The following is a 19,047-nucleotide window of genomic DNA, read 5'->3' as shown; positions in this document are numbered from 1 at the left end:
TCCACAACCACTAATCCCCTTTTTGTCTTTATGGGTATCTCTATGCCTACCTTTTTTCTTGGAAAGGCTTGTGGAAATGTACTGTGCTGTCTTTGGGGTTGCCAAAGTTTACCCTCAGATTCTAGAGGGAAAATAAATGATTTCTGATCAATTACAGCTGGAAGCAACCTAAGTTTAAAAAAGAAAAAGAAAATTTTAAATCAAATCTCAACAGCTTCACAAATTGTAATTTTGAAACAATGCTTCCTAGTTCAATTAGATTTTATAGGAAATATTCTATTGGTAATTACAGTAAACTAGACCAACTTTAGCATTTTTACTACTACGAAACTGTACTTGTTTTTTAAGCATATGAACTTTTGGGGCGCCTGGGTGGCGCAGTCGGTTAAGCGTCCGACTTCAGCCAGGTCACGATCTCGCGGTCCGTGAGTTCGAGCCCCGCGTCAGGCTCTGGGCTGATGGCTCAGAGCCTGGAGCCTGTTTCCAATTCTGTTTCTCCCTCTCTCTCTGCCCCTCCCCCGTTCATGCTCTGTCTCTCTCTGTCCCAAAAAATAAATAAACGTTGAAAAAAAAAATTAAAAAAAAAAAAAAAAGCATATGAACTTCTGAGTCTGATAATGACCACTATAGCATGAATAAAAAGCTCTATTTCTGGCTGAGTTTATATGACCCACAACGGACAGAATTACTATACTATAAAATATTTCTTGGTAGAGAAAATATAGCATGTTATATTGTTTTGTAAAACCAAACCACAGAATAGCCAATGTTAAATACATTCAAAATGCTTGTCCCTAAGCAGTTGGCACTTACATTCTTTAAATGTCTGCTATTTTATATAACTGTAAAGACTTAAGGATCAAAGGTGGTTGAAGGTCTTTCTTATTAAGCAGTGGGCAGTTCCATGGCGGGGGGTGGGAGGGGTGGGCAATGTAAAAACAAAGTTATAAGAATGACTGTGTGTATAATGTATGTCTTAAAACTTTTCATTTGAGGGGCACCTGGGTTATTCAGTTGGCTGAGTGCCAGACCCTTGATTTCGGCTCATGATGATATCACATTTCATGAGTTTGAACTCTGCTGGGCATGGAGCCTGCTTAACATTCTCCCTCTCTTGCTCTGTCGTGCACTCTCTCTCTCTCTCCCCCTCACCCCCCTCTCTCAGGAGCACACGCTCTATAACAGACTAAAACTTTTCATTTGAAAGTAGATTCCACTTTTTTAAATTGGTCAGCATAATTAGGATCAATTAAACTCAACCATAATGACCCAATCTCTTGACTCTACTGTGATGCCCACTTTTGTAAAATTTTCATTAGAAAGCAATTTATGGACGTTTGGTTTTGTTCCAACGCGTAAAGAGCTTAGAAGTTATTGTGAGGATGGGAGTGATAAGAAGAACCTCAACACACTGAAAAGCAATTCTTCTTTCATCTGTCAGAGAATCCAGATCACAGGGAAAACTACTGCCTTGAAAACTGGAGAGAGACTGAGACAGACAGACAGACAGACCCTGCTAAAGCTCCAGAATGGAAGCCTGCTGCTGGAGCTGGTATTGGCAAGAAGAGTTAAATTCCACTTAACAAATGGCCAGAGGCTCAATGTGTATTAACTTGAGCTGTAAAAACTCAGTGGGGCCCGAGCGCCTGGGTGGCTCAGTCGGTTGGTCGTCCGTCTTCAGCTCGGGTCACGATCTCACGGGCCAGGCCCGTGAGTTCGAGCCCCGCGTCGGGCTCTGTGCTGATGGCTCAGAGCCTGGAGCCTGCTTCGGATTCTGTGTCTCCCTCTCTCTCTGCCCCTCCCCCTCTCACACTCTGTCTGTCACTCTCACAAATAAATAAACGTTAAAAAAAAAATTAAAAAAAAAAAACAAAAACAAAAAGCCTCAGTGGGGCCAAAGCTTGGGGGCAGGGTAAAACTTTCATGACTTTACCTTCAGGGGCCTCTCCGTATTCCCACCGTGAAGACACAGAAAAATCACCTCCTGCTTCTGGCAGGGGGAAGGGAAAAGAAACCACTTCGAACTACTCCCAGAGAGTTCTGTTATTTGTTCTGTTCCCTGTAATGAAGGCCAGCTCTCAAGGAAAATTATCATCTGACCCGAGGAAGGGCAAGTAGCTAACTCCAGGCCCTTCCAGTCTTCCTGTCTCACCCAAGAGGGGGAAATTCCAAGAAAAACTAGTGAAGGTAACAGTTCAGAGGCACAGACCCACTGAAAGGCGGAGGCCTGATCAAGGAGTATTGAATGCTTCCCCTCAACACACTTACATCTACAGAGGATCACAGATGAGAGCACTTCGGGCTCAGGCCTATTTAGGAGGAAGTTTCTAGGAAAAATCAAAGACCCCAGGGGAGACAAAAACAAAGACGGTTGAAGAAATGGAAGCCTCAGACACCTACCTACCTGTTTGTTACAGCGAACAGTATACAGCACAATTTGTAGCCAGATAAAGACTCATTTACCTCACTTCCTGTTACCCATACATCATGTCTAGCTTTAAAAAAAAAAAAAAAAAAAAAAAAAAATGACAAGGCCCGCTAAAAGGCAAGGGAAAAAAAAAAAAAAAAAAGGTTTGAAGAGACAAAGCCAACATCAGAATCAGATATAACAGATTTTGGAAGTATCAGACCAGGAATTTAAAATCACTGTGATTAATAAGCTAAGGGCTCTAATAGAAAAAAATAGACAGCATGCAAGAACAGATATTTAATGTAAGCAGAAACCTTGAAACTCAAAGAATATAAAGAAAATGCTAGAAATCAAAACACCATAAGAAATGGAGAATACTTTTGACGGGTTTATTAATAGGACACAACCAAAGAAAGAATCCATGAGCTTGAAAAAATGTCAATAGAAGTTACCCAGACTGAAATGCAAAGAGAAAAAAGGACTGAACAGAACAGAATGTCCAGGAACCGTGACACAATTATAAAAGGTGTAACATACATATATATAACGAGAACATCAGAAAAAGAAAGAAGAAAGGAGCGGAAGACGTATTTGAGTAATGATGGCTGAGAATTTTCCAAAATTAATGACAGACACCAAACCACAGATCCAGAGAGTTCAGAGAATACCAAGCGAAGATAAATCCTGAAAAACTATACCTAGGCATATCCTATTCAAACTATGAAAAACTAAGAGCAAACAGAAAATCTCGAAAGAAGACAAAGAAAAAAATTCCCAACTTAACCTATAGAAGAGAGGTATAAATTGTATCAGACGTCCCTTCACAAGCCATGCAAGCAAGAAAGCAGGGTGAAATATTTGAAGTGTGGAACGAATAAAACACACCAACCTGGAATTCTGTATCTAAGTAAAATTATCCTTCAAAAACAAAGGGGAAATAAAGATCTCCTCAGATAGATGAACACTAAGGGAATTCGTCACCAGAGTCTTGCAAGAAATGTCACCAGAAGCTCTTCAGAGAGAAGGAAAATGATACAGGTTGGATAACAGGATACATAAAGCAGAAAGAAAATCCAGGGGCCTCACCATATGTCCTTCCTTGGGTCCCAGGGCCCCCTAACTGGTCTCACTTCTTTCTAAGTCCTCATAAACTTCTTTTATAATAACGTCCAGGGTTTTTAGCTGTATTTATCAGAAGGAATAGGGAGAAGTATGTCTACACCATCTTCTTAGAAGTGAAACTCTCTTCATGGATTTCCTTAAAAAAATAGTTTTAAATGTTTATTTTGAGAGAGAGAGAACCAGTGAGTAGGGAAGGTGCAGAGAGAGGGAGTGAGAGAGAATCCCAAGCAGACTCCACACTGTCAGCGCAGAGACCAATGTGGGGCTCAAATCCAAAAATCGTGAGATCAGGACCCGAATCAAAACCAAGAGTCTGACACTTAACTGACTGAGCCGCCCAGGTGCCCCTCTATTTGTGTATTTCTTATCAATCTTTTTACCTCTCTTTATTATGTACTTAGACGTGAATTTGAATTGAGATATAATTTTGCATCCTGCTTTCTTCCCCCTCAACATATACTGTGAGAATTTTTCCATGTCATTAAATTTCTTGGATAATACCAGTTTTAATAGCTATGTAATACACACATAGATGTGTTATCGATTTTTTTAAAAAAACTTAATGTCCATTTATTTTTGAGAGACAGACACAGAGTGGGAGCAGGGGAGGGGCAGCGAGAGACAGGGAGACACAGAATCCAAAGCAGGCTCCAGGCTCTGAGCTGTCTCTAGCACAGAGGCTGATATGGGGCTCGAACCCACGAACTGTGAGATCATGACCTGAGCCAAAGTCGGTCACTTAACAAATTGAGCCACCCGGGAGCCCCAGATGTGTTATAGATTTAATCATGCTTTTACTATTAACATTTAAGGTTATTTCCACATTTATTGGTATTAAATAGAACACTGAAATTAACAAACATACACAGATTCATGTCTCTCTCTTTTCATTTCCTAGGACAAATTCCTAGAAGTACAACCACTAAATTAAAAAAAATGAATTAAAAAGCTTCTCGCACATGTTGAGAAGCTGCCTTTTAGAACTTCGTGCCAACTTACACCTTTAGTGGTAAAACAAAAGTATGCCCGTCCTACTGCTACCTCATCAGCACTGATTATTAGAATGGTTTAAATGATTTGTTGTGCTAATTTGTAAGGAAAAAACAGTAATATATTGTTTAATTTGCATTTCTCTGGCTTACCAGTGAGATTGAACATTTTTCACGTTTACTGGTTATTTGCATTTCTCTCTCTGTGAGTAGTTTGTTGTCCTCTGTCAACTTTTTTTTTTTTGTATTGGCATGAATACTTTTTTTAAATTTTTTAAAAGAATGTTAGCAATTTTTGTGTCATGGCTGTTGCAAACGTTTTTCTGGTTATTTTTTCATTTTCTGCTGCTTTTTAAAAAAATTTATTTCTTACTAAAAACTTTTTTTAAGTTTTTAAATTTATTTTTGAGAGACAGAGCGCACAGGCAGGAGAGGGGCAGAGAGAGACAGGGAGACACAGAATCCGAAGCAGGCTCCAGGCTCTGAGCTGTCTCCAGCACAGAGCCTGATAGGGGGCTCGAACCCACGAACCGTGAGATCATGACCTGAGCTGAAGTTGGATGCTCAACTGGCTGAGCCACCCAGCTGCCCCTGTTTAAAAAAAATGTTTGACCCACAGAGAAATGGAAAGAGCAGTTAGCATCCAAATACCTTTCATGTAGATTACCAAGTGTTACCATCTTGTTCCCTGTGCTTCACCTCTGTATGACCAGGATGTACTCATAGTCTATACAAGTGGGATTTGTGTACCGCCGTGTAACAACCCAGAATGGATGGGCTCCAGGATGCTTCATTTACCGAGGGAAATGTACCTTCTAATGTACGCTGGCCGTGCAATACAAACCTCTTCTTTCTCTCGCACTGCTTCTCACCATCATCTATTTGCTTTGTTCTTGTCTCCCCTTCTCAAACACTGGCACAACAGACTATAAAATGAAGATCTCTGTGCGGTTCTGAGAGTGTTGGTACAGATGGTAGTCACCCTCCCAGTGTCAATGAGCAAAGCGAGGTCGTTAAGAGCAGTGTGAGCAGATATTACGAGCAATAAAATCCATGAAAGCCAATCATGTGAGAGGAAGAACCACACTTTGACATAGAAGAATCACTGCCAAAGTGGGGATAGTGGTGAAACATATTTGGAAAACAATACAGAAGCTTTTTTTAGCTCTTTGGAGAAAAGATGCCACTTTGGATAATGTCCTCATCATTGTTTTCTGAACGACTGCTAAGAAAATCTTGCATTTGGGGGGCACCCATTGTTAGCACTCTGTGTCCCTACCGGTTTTTGTTTCTACCGGACACAATGACCAGATTTTCCCTTCTTGCGAAAATGTAAACCATCTTTTGTGAAAATTAGGCTTCTTGGTTTCCAGGAAGCCACGGCGTGGGAGAGTGCTCCATTGCACACATGTGACCAGACTCAAGTCTGGGCCTCACCATCAATGACCAGTGTGACCTGGGATGGCTGTGATCCTCAGCATGCACAGTTTTAAAAGGAAAGGATAAATATCTGCCTCATGGGGTAAAACAAAGTCCTTTGCAAACTGTCAAGTGTTAGGAAAATTGTGACCACAAGATGAAATTCACACTGATAATGAAAATGAAGATGATGGCTATTGTATCTGGTCTGTTCTAAGTCATTTTTAAGGTATATCCTGGGACAATAGTCATTTGGAATAAACTCTCCCAATTTCCTGGGTTTCCATAGTTAAAATGAAGCCGCAAATATCGGAACAATGTTGATTCTCAGTTACTCATAGCAACCGTGCTTGCTGTCCAAGGAGCAGCAGAGATGCACAGTTCTGATTAAATGGCACCCCTTTCAGAAGGAGTTGCTGGTCTGGACTCCTGGCCTCTGACACTCCACCAGACTCACAGTTTAAGTGGACAGTGACAGTCCTACCAGCATGACTCCCAGGTGCCACGCTGGGCTCATTCCTAGTGCAAGAGGCTTACTCCAGCCCTTCAGAGCAATGGGGTAGCTGAATTTCCAGGACTAGGCCCTTGACCAGACAGAGGCAGGCCCTCTCAGTGGCCAAGGAATACTGATTCCAGGGAGCTATGCTTGTCCTGGGATTCCAAGCACGAATTAATCTGCATTCGGGATGCCAAGGGTGTTTGTTAAAATGCAAATTCCAGGACCATCTGGGAGCCAGTGAAACCAAAGTTTAAGAACCATCATTCTAGCCCTGTGGCCTCTCAAGCAGGATGTCCACATCCCAGGCAATCCATAAAATAATGCCGTTGGTTGTGTGATGAGAACATAAGAACTTTTTTTTTTACACATCAAATAAGAAATATAGAAAATAAGAAATTACTGTGTGCTACTATTTAATATTCAGCTTGTCCCTGGATCCCTCATGTGGTCATGTCACCTGCAGTTCTGGAGGCCTTCTGGGAGCGGGGACTCCAAACCACAAAGGCACAAACGGCGGGGTCTGCACTGGTACACAATTTTTCACAGTGTTAGAATACACTGTAGTTTACTCATGAAGTGGGTTTATGGGTTCTATTACGTAGTTTTCACTCAAGCCTGAAAAAATGGACCAGTGTCTTAAAAAAGATTCCTGCAAAAAAACCACGCTGTATCTTGAAGATAATGATAAGGAGCATCAGTGAAAAATAAGAAAATGCCAGAATCGACACGTACTCGTGGGGTGAGCTTTTCTTCAGCCACACTAGAGAGTGCAAATGATGGTAAACCAATCAAATTTATGACAAGTCAGCCAAATCCATCCCCCCCGAAAACTTAAAAGTTATCCAGAAGACTAACTGAAATACAGACTTCCGTTCAACCAGCATCTCTGCCGAATCTCCACTAAGCGTAGAATATGTTTCGGGTTATTAGCTACAGCCAGTATAAAGCCATCGTGATTAACAAGATAAAACAACCAGAATATTCTAATCAGTAGCCTTTTTTAGCAAAAGAAGCTTCGTACTGTTAATAAAGTAAAATATTTTAAACTGTTTAATCTTTGTCTCATTTAAATATTTGTTGGTGTATTTTATAGTGTATTCATGCCATATGATAAGTATACAATTTATAAATAAATACATATTATGGATGCATGCCCGAATTTTTAAACTGATGGTCATGGGGGATAAAAGGCCAGGTTCAGCTTGTTCCAGCTCAAAACTGTAATAAACTGTCTTCTTCTCTGACCTCCTGATCAGTGTTGAGATAAGTAACCTGTCTCTCAGTGAGTCATGCCATCCATCATGAAAAAACACCTTCTTACTTGGGTGTTACAACAACTTTGTCATGGAACCTCAGAAGAAAAATGGAGTGAATTGGCCAGTCCCACTCCCCCCGGGCATGAGCACCTGAAGGAATCCTGGGCTCTACAAACTGCTTTGCATAGAAAACTCCTAGCAGGATATGAACTCTGAAGCCACATCTATTCACGATGGTCTGGGGGGACACGCCTGCAAGTGCAGAATCTGGTGCGACCATCCACCAGGGAACATTCCCATCACAGGCAACAGTTCCTGACTGCCCGGCGTCTCCTGTTTTCCATTTCTGTCTACTGTTGCGACTTCTTTTCCTCCTTGAGCCACTCCCTGTGACTCACACTTGGACTCCCAGGACCTGCCCCAGGCCTGCTTACTTTAAAGACCCAATCTGGATTTTCCTCCAGTTTTTGACCTGGTTCCTCGCATTTCGTTTTCTTTCTTTTTTTTTTTTTTTAATGTTTATTTATTTTTGAGACAGAGAGAGACAGAGCATGAATGGGGGAGGGGCAGAGAGAGAGGGAGACACAGAATCGGAAGCAGGCTCCAGGCTCTGAGCCATCAGCCCAGAGCCTGATGCGGGGCTCAAACTCACGGACCGCGAGATCGTGACCTGAGCTGAAGTCGGACGCTTAACCGACTGAGCCACCCAGGCGCCCCTCGCATTTCGTTTTCAAATTGCACGCTACCTTAGCGCCACAGCTACGATGGATATACTCCCCCAGGCTTGCGAGGCTCATACAAACTTGCCAGGCTCCCATCGTCCTGCCAGGAGGGCCAGTGATTATATTATTGTATTGAATAGGAGAGAAAGGATCCAAGGACTACTTCTGGGAGCCAACCCCATGCCCCAATTAAGGGTGAAGGCTTCCTTCCCTCTTCCAGACCCTAGTAAGGGGCAAGGACACTCCTTGGCAAGGGAGAAGAACTGTAGAAGAAAGGTCTCTGCCCAAATGTTTCTGCTTGATTCTCTGTGGGTATAATGGCTACACAGTTTGCTCTTTTCAGCCATCTTAACTTGCATATAGCCCAGACTCTCTGTTCTTTGTCAGGACAGAAGAACAAAGAGAAAGCTGGATACAGGATGGGAGAAACTTCATTGGAGTTGGTGACAGACCCCTTTTCCTGTTTACTCCCCACCCCCTCCATTGTGAGGCTCTCTTACTTGATTCTGTATGCATAATCTTTGGCCACAGCCTGCTGTCTGTTGGCTGCCATCTACAAAGGCCTCCCACTTGGCCTTGTAGAGCTCCTTTGATTTCCAACTAAGCGTCAATATAAGTTGGGAAACTGACCTCCAATATTTTCTTCTCCAAGAACCCCTTTTATGATGTTCCTTCCTCACAGATTCCTTGTTTTAGAAGATTTATATTAACCTATTTTCAAGTCATTTTTTTATTCCCTAATTTAAAAATCAAAGCAATAAAATGACTAAAAGCTAGACAGATGAGGGACAGTTGCGTCTACAAGGAGTGATGGATGCCTGTGGCATTCCATGTGCAGGAAAGGGAGACCGATACAGTGGTACCCCAAAGCTCTGCTCCCCACTACTGAATGTTGGAACTTGGTTATGTCTGTAGATTGCCGCGTTTCCTTGTGCGCTACAGTAAAACCTTGGTTTGCGAGCATAATGTGTTCCGGAAACATGCTTGTAATCCAAAGCACTTATATATCAAAGCGAATTTCCCCATAAAGAACCATGGAAACTTGGATGATTCGTTCCACAACCCAAAAATATTCATAAAAAGGGCACCTGAGTGGCTCAGTCAGTTAATCATGTGACTTCGGCTCAGGTCATGATCTCTCAGTTTGAGCCCTGCATTCGACTCTGTGCTGACGGCTTAGAGCCTGTAGCCTGCTTTGGATTCTGTCTCTCTCTTTCTCTCTCTGCCCCTCTCCTCATTCTCTCTTTCTAAAATAACTATTTTAAAACCCACAAAAGTATTCATATAAAAATGTTTACAATACCCTAATGTAATACAAAATAATAAAGAATACACAAAATATAAAGAAAAATAAACAAATTAACCTGTACTTACCTTTGGAAACCTTCGTGGCTGGTATGAGGGAGACGAGAGAGGAGGGTTATTGTGTAGGACAACTTTCACTATCACTAATGGAATCACTGCTATCTATTGACTCAATGGAATCTGTGTGTGTGTGTGTGTGTGTGTGTGTGTGTGTGTGTGCAACATTAACAAGGAACCTATCCAATGACCCTTGCTTTTGTCTCTTTTTGAGGATTTTGTGGAAATGTGACATTGCATTGTCATTAAACAGATTCATTGCTCGCATTAATAGCCTTATTCAGGTGGTGCTTTTCACAAAACTGCACTGTTTCCCACATTTTACACATCTCCCTAATCTCATTTGAAGTGAGGGGTTCCTCGGCCTTTTTCTCCTCCTCCTTTGCAGACAGGATGAAGACGTAGACTTCTCACAAAATCTTGCAGTTTCGGCCACTCACATATCTTATTCGTATTTCTCAATGATTTCCTTCTTAACTTCCACTGTAATCATCTCCTTCTTACCGCCTTTCTTTCCAACCTTTTTCTGCAAGGGGCCATTGTATATGCTCACATGGATGTTGACTACAGTACAGTATTAATAAACTCCTGTCAGATACTGTATTTAATGTAACTGGCAATAAGGCAGCAGAGGAAAGGGTCTATAGCTGCAGGCAGCCTGCCCTAGAATGAAGCAAAGCATTTCTAAGCTTACTCTTGTATGGAAAAGAAAAGGCCTGTCCATAGGTGCTTTGAAGTGACAAAAAAATACACTAGTGCGTGTTGTGGGCGCCTTCAAGTGTTCTGAAAAATCACTGATTTCTGCCAAACACTGCAGTGTGAGACCAAGCATCCGAGCATGGGAGACGATCACCCACAGTCCCACAGGGAGAGAGAGAGAGAGAAGAACCATAAGGTCAGTTGCGATCATGTGACATTCGGCATCACATACTACTCGATTGCAAGCCACCGCTCATTTATCAAGTTAAAATTTATTAGAAATGTTTGCTTGTCTTGTGGAACACTCATAGAACAAGTTACTTGTGCTCCAATGTTTTACCGTATTTCTGAAACTGGACCCTACGATGCTTTGTACATGTGTACGATGCAAATAGGGCCACAAGGTTTTTAAGCTTAGCACAAAGCCTTACTCTATATACACTCAAATTCAGGAGGCCTACCTGTAAGAGGGTCCAAAGTGAGGCAAGGCAATTGAACTCAAGTCTAATTTTAATAAATCATCTCTTAGGATGTATTACATTATGAATATTTCAAGCAAGTTTCATTATTTTTGTTTTATTTACCCTGGATACCGAAATCACCTTTACAATGAAGTACCTAAAACTGTGAAGAAAGTGCAATGTGATCTTAATAGTGTAAAAACAGACTTGCATTAAAATACCTCCTTTAGGAGTTGAATTTTGGATACCTTTTACTAAAGCAAACAGCCAAAACTAGGACCCTGAAACAACTGTCATGGCGTTAAGCATTAGAAGGTAATAAAAGTCACGCAGAATAAACCAAGCCCAAATTCTGCCATTAACTTCTTTTGCGAAACTACTACAGTAGAATGGATATGAACAAAGCCAAGAAGATTTTGTCTTTATGGTCACCTGACCTGAGTGGGAAAGATTTTTTTTTAATTGTACTTATTTTGTCCCCGCCCCCCCCCATGGGTATTTTACTTACCATTTGGAAGCATGAGGAGAATATAAATTATCATCATTAATAGGAGCCGTTAACACATGATGGTTTACAACATTTAAATACTTCTCGATGTGAATCTGTTACAGAAAAGTGAAAGTTTAGGCTATTAGACTGGACTGAAGATACTCAGCTAATTTACTTAACTTCATTAGGGTAACACTCTGAATTGTGTGATTAAGCCAAAAGACACAACACGCTATGTGTTTATTACATGCCTAAGGTATCATTGGGCATCTCAGGGCTAAATGACTTTAACTGTCCCAAAAAGCGTAATAAACAATTGAGACTCAAAGCTTGAGTGACCTGTGGTGCTCTTCACAAATTAAACCATGCACGATAGTAAATCGCTAAGCCAGGTAAGCTTACGAGGCAAGACAGACACGGAGTAATCTTTCCCTTATAGGGACTGCAAGCCAGCAGCCGAAGAAAGAATTTGGCCCTTAGGTTACAGATCATTTAAAATGGCCAACCCGAAAACTTCAGCTGGGTACAGCCCTGTCACCATCAGGTCATATAGGACAATGGCGTGCCAGTTTGATGAGGCAACAAAAACACACCACATCTCCCACGGCCTCTGGAGCTGAGCTGTGAAGCTGACAGCTCGTTAGCGTGAAAGGCTGAGACCAGAACAGGGACAATGACAGTTAGAGGTCTCAAAGATGGAGATGGTCCTTATTTGGGCGCATGTGCTAAGAGATTTTTGTTTTATAAATGATTATTATCCTGGTCTGAAACTTGGGTTCTCCTCTGCCCTTCAACCCATGTATAATGATGAAGTCCCTATGTACTGTATTTCTGTTCCAACAGTGGTACATCTCTTTAGTTTTACTGACTGGCTTACAATATCATAAAAATGACTAATCTCAAAATACTTAAGCTAGCAGGGAAAGATACACTCTTGTTCTTTAGAATCTCAGTGAATCTGATAGAAACTCGCTGCAGGCATTGGTATGAATTCTTTTTTGTCTGGCATGTTGTTGGCTGACTAATAGTTATTTTTTAAATTCTTTTTTTTTTTTTTAATTTTTTTTTCAACGTTTTTATTTATTTATGGGACAGACAGAGACAGAGCATGAACGGGGGAGGGGCAGAGAGAGAGGGAGACACAGAATCGGAAACAGGCTCCAGGCTCCGAGCCATCAGCCCAGAGCCTGACGCGGGGCTCGAACTCACGGACCGTGAGATCTTGACCTGGCTGAAGTCGGACGCTTAACCGACTGCGCCACCCAGGCGCCCCTAAAATTCTTAATTCCTTTCATCAAATCACGTGTTAGGGATTGTCACTGCATGATCTTATATTCCCAACACCTTAACTACTTTGATTTGCATCCTGGCACATTTCACAATCAGTTAATCATCATTTTAATGACAGGAACAGAATAAGAAAGCTGATGACCAGTCTAAATCCACCTCTGTTACAGAATTACAAAGGGTCCTGGGAGAACCACAGTTCTTTTCTCCTGGAGGAATCTCCTTCCAGCGCTTTATTTAACATCTAAAGCTCTACTTACTTTTAACCCCATTTCAGTCCTTTTGATTGCGGTTTCAAGATTCCGAATGTCTAGAGTCTCTCCCTTTTCCTCAAGCGGGAAATTTGTTAATTTCTCCTTTAACTGATAAAGGTCTTCATGGACCTATAGGTTTAAATAATATAAAATATTGAAAGAATACATACAGAGTTCACCTAAAACATTCGTTTTTTTTTTTTTAATGTTTATTTTTGAGAGAGCGCGAGCACACATGTGCGCGAGCAGGGGAGGGGCAGAGACAGACGGAGACCGTGGATCTGAAGCAGGCTCCATGCTGACAGCAGAGAGCCCGATGTGGGGCTTGAACTCACAAACCATGGGATCATGACCTGAGCCAAAGTTGGACACTTAACCAACTGAGCCACCCAGGTACCCCCAATTATTTATTTTATTATTAAAAATTTTTTAATGTTTATTTTTGAGAAAGAGAGAGACACAGCGTGAGCAGGGGAGGGTCAGAGAGAGGGAGACACCGAATCCGAAGCAGGCTCCAGGTTCTGAGTTGTCAGCATAGAGCCTGACGCGGGGCTCGAACTCATGAACCGCGAGACCATGACCTGAGCTGAAGTCGGAAGCTTAACGGACTGAGCCACCCACACGCCCCTGCAGTTATTTATTTTAAAGATTTATTTTAAATAAAATTATTTATTTTTAAAGATTTTCAATTTTCTTGAATTGCTGGGGATAATCAGGTAGATTTTATGATGTTCCTTGGAAAGAGCTGTCTTCATGGTTCGAAGATATCCTTTATTAGAATGTTTCACTGTTGTCTTTCAGATTGAAAAAAAAACTAAGCTTCCATACAATGTTCTATGTTTCCTTCCCCCATTAGAAACAAATCCAAGGGTAAAACTACCACTCGAATGGCTTCTGCTTCTCACCTGGCAAAACAGTTGAGTTCACGACTCGTATGAAATTTGCACCAAACTCGGATTCCTACTAATCGGCCAAGAGGTAAGAAAACAGAAGAGTTCTGGCAAAGAGAGGTTCTAGTGAAAGCAGAGCTTTTCAAAAGGGAATTGTAAATAGGTCAACAGGGCCCATTGGTTTTCCGTTCTGGCTGGATCTTCCCCGTTTACTGCTCTGCAGAAGCGGCTCTTTCGGCGTGTGGCCTTGACTCTGTCTTACGTAGTCAGAATTGAAAATGATCCGTGAAGAAAAAGTGGCGTACGTTAACCCACTTCAACATTCTCCTTCAATCTGTATTTTCCATGGAAACGATGAACACCTCTCTGAGGTCCGCCACCCTCGCGATAAAATGGGTGCTGTGAGATTAGGCATCCCCAGGTTCTCCGAATTCGTATTAGAAACCAAACTTCAATACATAAATACAGATGGCACCAATTATTGCGTGGGCTGCTGCCACAAGAAAAGCATTTTGTTATGCAAATTTATGAACCCAACACCTGTTTCAGCAATAGTGACACCAATAACAATCTGCAGACTGGGTTGCTGAAGGCATTTTGCAGCCGTTACCTTTTCTCTGGTAGTCTAACTGGACCTACAGGGTGCTCCCAGCCTGTGGTATCGATTACTTTGGAATATTCCCGTGGAGCCAAGGATTCAAAAGATCAGAATTTGCATCTTTTCACTGATGGGCCTCACAGTCTGGTAGACACATCTGGTCATTTGTACTCTGCACAAATTGTCATGGAAAGCCTTGAGGGCTCACAGATTGAAATCAGAACACACCTACCGTAGGCACTAAGGATAAAGGCGAACTTCTTTCAGTTGTTTGGTCCACATTAACGGCTGCAAGCTGGTTTACCTTCGATTGTCTAAAGGCATTTGGAAAGTACAAAGAAGCAGCCCAAGGGCGAGCCTCGCGTCCAGGCCCGCATTTCTTGGTCCATCCTTTGAATGCACTGAATTTCCTTCTTGTAGCTCTAGTGTTTGTAGTATTATTTGTAGCTTCACATAGCATTCTGTAATGTCTTTTGACAGCTGGTGGGGAATGAAACTGCCCTGGGTTATTTATCATGGAACCAAAGGGCTCTTTTGTTTCTTTGTTTGTTTGTTTGTTTAAGTCTTCCCTGTGTGGACAGTTCCACTTCTTTCCACGTGACGGCTCTAGTACACAGTAAGGGCAAGTGAACATAATTCCTTGCTCCATCACCAGTCACGTGATGTCCGTGCACACCATCACATTTCCCCTGGTTTCTTTACCAAGGGGGGAAAAAAAAAGAATTACTCTACTTCATAGAATGGTTGAATAAAACTAAGGCAATGTGTGTGAAATTGAATGAATGTAGGTTTTGGAAGCAGGCAGATATAAACCAGAATCCTATTTCCTCCTTTCCTGAGCTGGACAAAGTTACATCGTTTTTGAGAGCCTTGATGCTTTCATCTATAAAATGGGGATCATTGGCTACCTGTTGGAAGAGTGGCAAGAATAAAATGAGTTAAAGTATGTAGAGTGCTTTGTGCAGGGCCAGCCACATAGGACGGCCCTGAACAAATGTTAATCCTCCGCTCCTGCGTGGTAAAACCTAGTGAAGTTCCTTGACGTAACTGGCATTTAGTAAATGTTCCTTGATTTGAATTGCTCTCTTCATCTTCCTCAAGAGTTTTTTTTTTTTTAATTTTCTTGCTAGATATTTTTTTTCTCCCCTTTCAATAACCACATATCTGTATGGTAGTTGCAATAGAGACAAACATTGTAGGAAATGTGTCAACCAGACTTGGGTAGGAAGAAAAAAATTATGTTCTAAATCTCTGTTCTTTCTTCAAATGGATCCAATCTACCATATTGAAATTTTACGTGTCCCCCATCATTTCTCTGGTCATCAAATGCATTGCTTTCCGTATATTTCCTACTAGGAGGAAGTTTTTTTTCTTCTAAAAATTTTTTTTAACGTTTTATTTGTCACTTAGAGACAGAGTGTGAGCAGGGGAAGGACAGAAAGAGGGAGACCCAGAATCTGAAGCAGGCTCCAGGCTCTGAGCTGTCAGCACAGAGCCTGACGCAGGGCTCGAACTCACAGAAGGAGGAAGATTATTATTTTGACAGTTTGGGGACAGAGCTGCTTAATAAGAAGCCCTTGAGAGATGTAATGCAGTGAAGATTCGCTCTAGCATTTAGAAATCTGGCCACACAACTAGATTCCATGTTGTCAAAAGCAGTTCCATAACTGCATTTTATGTATCTCTGCTAAACATAGGGTTTGGCTGAGTCATTCTCATCATGCTTGCCCACTTGTCCCTTCATTTTATGTTGTTTGTTCCTGGCAAACCAGACGGAGGAGGTGATAAGAAAGACAGTGATGATATCAATTAGTTCCAGTATTTCCAAGGTTGGTGTTTTTGTTTGTTTGTTTGTTTGTTTGTTTGTTGAAAGAGGGAGCGTGAGCAGGGGAGGGACAGAAGGGAGAGAGAGAAAACCTCAAGCAGGGTCCATGTTCCGCATGGAGTCCAATGTGGGGCTCGATCCCATGACCCTGAGATCATGACCCGAGCCAAAATCAAGAGTCGGATGCTCAGCTGACTGAGCAACCCGGGTGCCCCGAGTCAAGAAAACATTTATAAAGATGTTTTAAAAAGATATCAGATGATCATTAGTAAAGTACAAAAACAAAGCTTGTAAGAGTTATTAATAAAAGAAAGCATGCAGGAGGCCTCCCGGACTCAGCACCCCACTTCTCCAAGACTGTTTCACGAACCTGCCATAACCTGTTTCAGGATCAACGCGCGTGGGATCTATCCCCTTGGGCAACTTACTTTAGCTCTTCGTACTTTAGTTTCTTCTTCTGTCAACTGGTGCTAAACGTGATACCTGCCTAATAGAGGTGTCACTAGGGCTTGAGATAATCTAAAGCTCTCAGTACAGTGTCAAGCTGTCAGTAAAGTTGGCAACTCTCTTAGTTATAATCATGATGATTAATTACTACAGTTACAGCCTCACTGTTCTGATCAGTTGAGGAAAGGTGCAGCTGACACTGTAAAAAGCCTGAATTAGAGACTTAAAAGTGCAAGAAGGAGTTAACAACAGGCTGCCTCGTAGAGCTCTGTGTGGAGATGGTAACCCTATGTCCTGAGCCAAAAGTAAGACTGTGGGTTGTGGTTTTGGTACATGATCTGACAACGGGACAGAATATTCACAATCAGAACTGTCCTGAGAAATCCAAACATATAAGGCTTGTGTTTTCATAACAAGTCACACAAAAAGAGCTTATAACTAGAACATTGATTATGCGTATTTAAAGATTTTTTTCTCAAGTATTTTAGATATTTTATCAAAATATTTTATTATTAATTAGCATCATCCATTGTATTTTCCAGATAATGGTACATGTTAGTCCAGCTCGCTTCATTTTTGAAAAGAACATACATTATTGGAGACTGAATTAATGACTAGATCATTATCCAGTCATCCAGGATCAATGGACCCAATCCTGTGCGGGGTAAAATGGGATATCCCAAAAATCCATCTGTAACAGGGAAACAAGACATAACTTATTTGCCCTATAGCATCACCCATAAAGTTTTAGTTAAGAATGGAGAAGTCCCAGGGGAGCCTGGGTGGCTCAGTCGGTTAAGCATCCAACTTTGGCTCAGGTCAGGATCTTGCAGTTGGTACATTCGAGCCCCGCATCAGGCTCTGTGCTGACAGCTCAGAGCCTGGAGCCTGCTTCAGATCCTGTGTCTCCCTCTCTCTCTCTCTCTCTCTCTCTCTCTCTCTCTCTCAAAAATAAATAAACATTAAAAAAAAAGTTTAAGAATGGAGTAGTCCTGGCTAAAAAGACAGGCTGAAATTAATTTTTCCTTTTCTTCCAGTAAAAATCAGGCTAATCTTAAAAAGACACAGGAATGAACAGAAAACTAAGTGATATTAAAAAGCAAGAGACCCTATCTAATATAAACCCACATCTATTGAGTGTTACACATTATATGTTATCTTATATTTTAATTCTTACAAGACTCCTAAGACAGAGTTCATATTATTATCTTTATTTTATACTTGAGGGAAACTGACGTGTAAAGTGCTTAAGTAGCTTGTGCATGGTAACACAGCTGGTTATTTGATGGAACTACTCAAATCCAGGCAGTGTGAATCCAGAACCTTCATGCCTAACCATTAACCAGTACATGCACTATATCTACAAATATACAAATGTGTATTTATAAATATACAAAATTAAAGACTGGTGAAAATTCAGTGGAAAAGGCAGGATTTAAGTATCTAGAGGAGTGAAAAGGGGCAAGGGAAGACTTTATTAAAAATTTTTTTTTAATGTTTATTTTTGAGAGAGGGAGAGAGAGAGTGAGTGAGTGAGCATGAGTGGGGGAGAAACAGAGAGAGAGAGGAAGACTCAGAATCCGGAGCTGTGAGCTCTGATCTGTCAGCACAGAGCCTGAAGCGGGGCTCGAACTCACGAACCTTGAGATTATGACCTGAGCCGAAATCAAGAGTTGGACACTTAACCAGCTGAGCCACCCAGGTGCCCCGGGAAGACTTTATTTTATACCAGGATTGACAGATTGAAAGGGTTTGAGAAGATTGCTTGCATTTTCTATGTATATGGGTCTACCCACAATACACATCTTTGGTCAGTTTCTTTTCCATAATGTGAAATAATAACAGTCCTTAATGGATAGCTTTGTTTTAAGTCTTAAAGGAGTTAAAACACATATAGCATTTAGAACCATGCACAATACCCGACAAACACTATGTAGCTTTGATTACTGTGATTTTTCTTTGAAATCATATTACAGTTTACATTTTAGAAAACTATCGAAAGTAGAAGTTCTCAGAACTGAGTGTGCCGTAGTTATGTTAATCTTTTTTTTTTTTCCATTCATTTATTTTTGAAAGGTGGGGGGCGGGGGGGAGGGCCAGAGAGAGAAAGAGACCGAGAATCCTAAGCAGGCTCCAGGCTCTGAGCTGTCAGCACAGAGCCCGACGTGGGGCTCAAACCCAGGAACCGTGAGATCATGACCTGAGTTGAAGTCAGACACTTAACCAACTGAACCACCCAGGTGCCCCTAGAGTTATCTGTTATAAGAACAGATCGCTGGGTTGCTCTACGCCCAGAACTCCTGATTTAGTGGGTCTG

General features: G+C 41.5%; 1 protein-coding gene across 6 annotated transcripts in view; it reads right to left on the bottom strand.

The window, feature by feature from the left end:
• Positions 1–19,047, bottom strand: part of IQCH (IQ motif containing H) — a 218,903-nt gene that overhangs the window by 196,549 nt on the left and 3,307 nt on the right. For all 6 annotated transcript variants that reach the window (XM_040493057.1, XM_040493060.1, XM_040493058.1 and 3 more), the window contains exons 2-4: positions 12,977–13,099; positions 11,448–11,542; positions 51–168 (exon numbers count right to left, since the gene is read on the bottom strand). In XM_040493057.1, coding sequence (XP_040348991.1) covers positions 51–168; positions 11,448–11,542; positions 12,977–13,099 — 336 coding nt within the window. The remainder of the gene's footprint in view (positions 1–50; positions 169–11,447; positions 11,543–12,976; positions 13,100–19,047) is intronic.

This window comes from Herpailurus yagouaroundi, unplaced genomic scaffold (genome assembly GCF_014898765.1).
Source record: "Herpailurus yagouaroundi ecotype Mexico unplaced genomic scaffold, PumYag 184, whole genome shotgun sequence".
In the NCBI taxonomy this organism is placed as follows: Eukaryota; Metazoa; Chordata; class Mammalia; order Carnivora; family Felidae; genus Herpailurus; species Herpailurus yagouaroundi.
This window is presented reverse-complemented; position numbering and strand designations above follow the sequence as displayed.